Source organism: Morone saxatilis, unplaced genomic scaffold, assembly GCF_004916995.1.
Source record: "Morone saxatilis isolate NCDOM2014 unplaced genomic scaffold, NCSU_SB_2.0 Contig15, whole genome shotgun sequence".
Classification (NCBI taxonomy): Eukaryota; Metazoa; Chordata; class Actinopteri; family Moronidae; genus Morone; species Morone saxatilis.
In genome coordinates this window covers 24,134,770-24,138,153 of record NW_023339707.1, presented here as the reverse complement: position 1 = coordinate 24,138,153, position 3,384 = coordinate 24,134,770, and the positions used below count along the sequence as shown (strand labels likewise).

Here is a 3,384-nt window from a genome sequence, read left to right as displayed (position 1 = left end):
CACACACACTCACACACACAGTAAGTAAAATTGGATTTGACATCTTGACATTATAAAATCAACCTTCCCTCCCTTTTCTTGTCTGGTTTTCATGGTCTTTCACTCTTCTTCTGTGTCGAGGACCAATGCTGTGTCTTCATAAAGACACAATGTGACTTACTCAAGTCTCAAACTGTCTCTTACAGTTTAACTATCCCTAAAATGGAGAGGACGGTTTCTCTAACACCAGCCAAGGTTCATACGATGAGATGAAATAGAAAATGTACAGAATTTAAATGATGAAACTGCCACACATATGAAGGATCTTTATTAGTCCGCCTTGACATGTACTACAGTATAAATTACTTACTGGTAGTTAATTGGTTGCACCAATAAGAACTTAACTTTATTTTTATAGAACCAGAAACACAACACAGTTTTTAAAGTGGCTTTAAGCCCCTTTTCAATAAAAGATGTCAAACATCCAGATGTAGGTTTTAGGGACTGTATGAAAATGCTCTGGGTAAAGAAGAGGGTTGAAAGTTAGGTTTCCCCTAGAGTTATAAATATTTCCTTTGGAATGACGAATCCTTATTTCAGCTGTTGTGAAGCTAAAAATGCAGCTGAGGTATATTTAAGAAGGACTGCTGTGTAAAATGCAGACCCTCCTCTAATTATCACACTGAGACGCATCATTAAAAAAGCCTTAAGATGGTTTCACGCTCGTCAACTTTAACATGACAGGATGTTCACATGTTTGCAGATATGTGGTTGGAACTGATTAGAAGCTTTTCTTTTCTCACCCTCTTTCCCTGTCTCTCTCTCTCATCTCTATATGTCTGCCTGTCTGTGTGTGTGTGTGTGTGTGTGTGTGTGTGTTTGTAGCCTCCAAGAGAGACTGTATCGAGCGTTTTGGACAGAGGACCATTGAGAGGATCAACAATGACGACGACGTCATCTGCACCACCGAATACTCACGCATAGTCCCGCTGGAAAATGGAGAGGTGATTGTGTTTGTGTATAAAATCCATAGCTTTAGAGCTGAAATAATCAATGACTTGATTGACAGAAAACTTATCAACAGTTGATTTGATAACAGATTAATGGTATAAGTCTCTTATAAAGCAAGTATTCTTTTTTTGATTACTATCTGCATTTTTGATATAAAAATAAAGATTAATTAAAAATAAAAATAGTGGTTAGTTGCAGCATCTTGATTTTATAGAATTCGGACATAATCAAGATTTTCTTATTATTAAACATTCCTGTAGATCCCTATAATTGTACATACAAATAAACATTACAAAGACACTATGAACTATACAAGAAAACAACCCTGCAGCATTATAAGTTCTAATTAGATAATGCTAGACGTACATTTTGAATATTTTATGGTTGATTTCGTTGATATAATGCTCAGGTGTTTGCAGGCCTTTCCCAGGCTGCAGTGTTTATATTTTGCACACCTGTTGGTTGGCTGATAATGCCTCTGTCCTCCTCCCAGGTCGTGGTGTCCTTGGTGAACGGTCGGCCCGGGGCCATGAACTTCTCCTACTCACCAGTACTGAGGGAGTTCACCAAGGCGACCAACATCCGGCTTCGCTTCCTGAGAACCAACACGCTGCTGGGACACCTGATGGGAAAGGCGCTCCGTGACCCCACTGTCACCCGCAGGGTAAGACTGCAGCAAAGAGATCACCTTGTAGACAGTAAATTAGCACTGATTGTTTGTAGCTCCAAACGTACAGCAAAATATCTTAACACCTGACATCTATTTTGAGTTTTTTCTGAATCTGCTTCAACTTAACTTGAAGCTATGTGAGCTTTTAATAAGTTAAATATTCATAGTTTCATGGCTCATTTATGGCTGACATATTTGGTCATTTTTTAAACACTTTAAGAGGGGCTTTCTTGCTGAGATTGCAATGCAAAGATTGATACCACCAATGATGCGGTTAGCTTAGTTCCAGCTTCATATTTAGAGTGAGTGAGAGTGGGATCGATCTTCTAATCGAACTCTATGACAAGATATTGATGATAATGACTCATATGGGCTTTTGTTTCAGTATTACTACAGTATCAAAGACATCAGCATCGGAGGACGCTGTGTGTGTAACGGACACGCTGAGGCCTGCAACGCTGAGGACCCCAATGACCCCTACAAGTAAGATACAAAGTTATTCCTTTAATAGATCAATGACAATGTCAATCAATGGGAGTCAGACTGCACTGTCAGGACTCACAGACTTATGGCAACATTGTTTTGACTGGATTTTGGTGTGTGTGTGTGTGTGTGTGTGTGGGTGTATGTGTTGAATGAAGATGATTGGAGTCGGTAGAGACGCAGCGAGTGGGTTGAGTAAGAGAGTCGGGGGGAGTGTATGTAGAGTATGACTGTGGACGTAAGGATGTTACGCCAGCTTCGCAGTAAAACAGGGCCAGCGGTACTTGTGACACACAGAACGAGCGCACGACACGCGACGAGCACAGCCGAACCGGACGGACGACGAAGCAGCAACATGTGAGAACGTCAACGCGAGTGGGTTTGCTAGGAAGCGACGATTACAAAAGTGGATCCGCGGTGGCTGTGGCCGTCTGGAGTCGCTGAGAAGGCGCGGGCAGAGAGGGTTCGTCGAATTTGATTCTGTCCTGTGGTTTCATTCTGTGCCAGTGCTGTCTGTCTTCCTCAGGACAACATACCTGCATACCTGTATGCAAATAAGCTACGAGATATGTTACAACACATGAGCCTGCTGAGAAAACAGAAAAGAAGGGAGAAATGGGAATGCATAAAATCAAACTGCACTAATCTGCAACAATTTCCAAATAAATGAATATCTTTTACTACTGGATTACTACAATGATTCAAATCTTCAGGAAAAGTCTTTCAAGCTAAATTCACGCCATTAGTGTCAGGACACATGAAGGTTTGAATACCAACTTGATATCGGAAAATTAATTAAAGTATCTTTTTCTCTGTCAGTGGAATATTCTTCTTCACTAGAATAAAACCCGGTATCACTAATTCAGATAGTTGACCTAAATATTTATCCTAATAAAGTGGAACCAAGCACCTGTACCGTTTTTGTTTTCGCATGCAAATACTTTCACATCTATTGCCTTTCTTGTGTCTGCCTGCACCGTCATTCTACAGCAACGCCAGCCTCAAACTGATTATTTAGGAAATTATCAGAAGAAGGAGGAACATGAGGAATGCATGTGGATCTTAAAGTAATATAAAAAAAATAAGCAGACTAGTTGGACAAAAGCCATGTGTAACACTCCCCTAATAATGTGATAATAATGTGACATGTTTGACCAGATGCAGATGATAAAAGTCAGTGTGACATGTTGCTCTGGTCTTCAGCTGAACACTTGGTGTTTTTTAGGGCCCGAGCACTGAAC

The 3,384-nt window shown here is 40.5% G+C and overlaps 1 protein-coding gene across 1 annotated transcript in view; it reads left to right on the top strand.

Moving 5' to 3' along the window:
* lama5 (laminin, alpha 5) overlaps nt 1-3,384 on the top strand; it is a gene marked incomplete in the record, with an annotated part of 94,581 nt that overhangs the window by 36,502 nt on the left and 54,695 nt on the right. Inside the window, 3 exon segments of the mRNA XM_035656331.1 lie at nt 865-983; nt 1,484-1,654; nt 2,046-2,143. Coding sequence (XP_035512224.1) covers nt 865-983; nt 1,484-1,654; nt 2,046-2,143 — 388 coding nt within the window.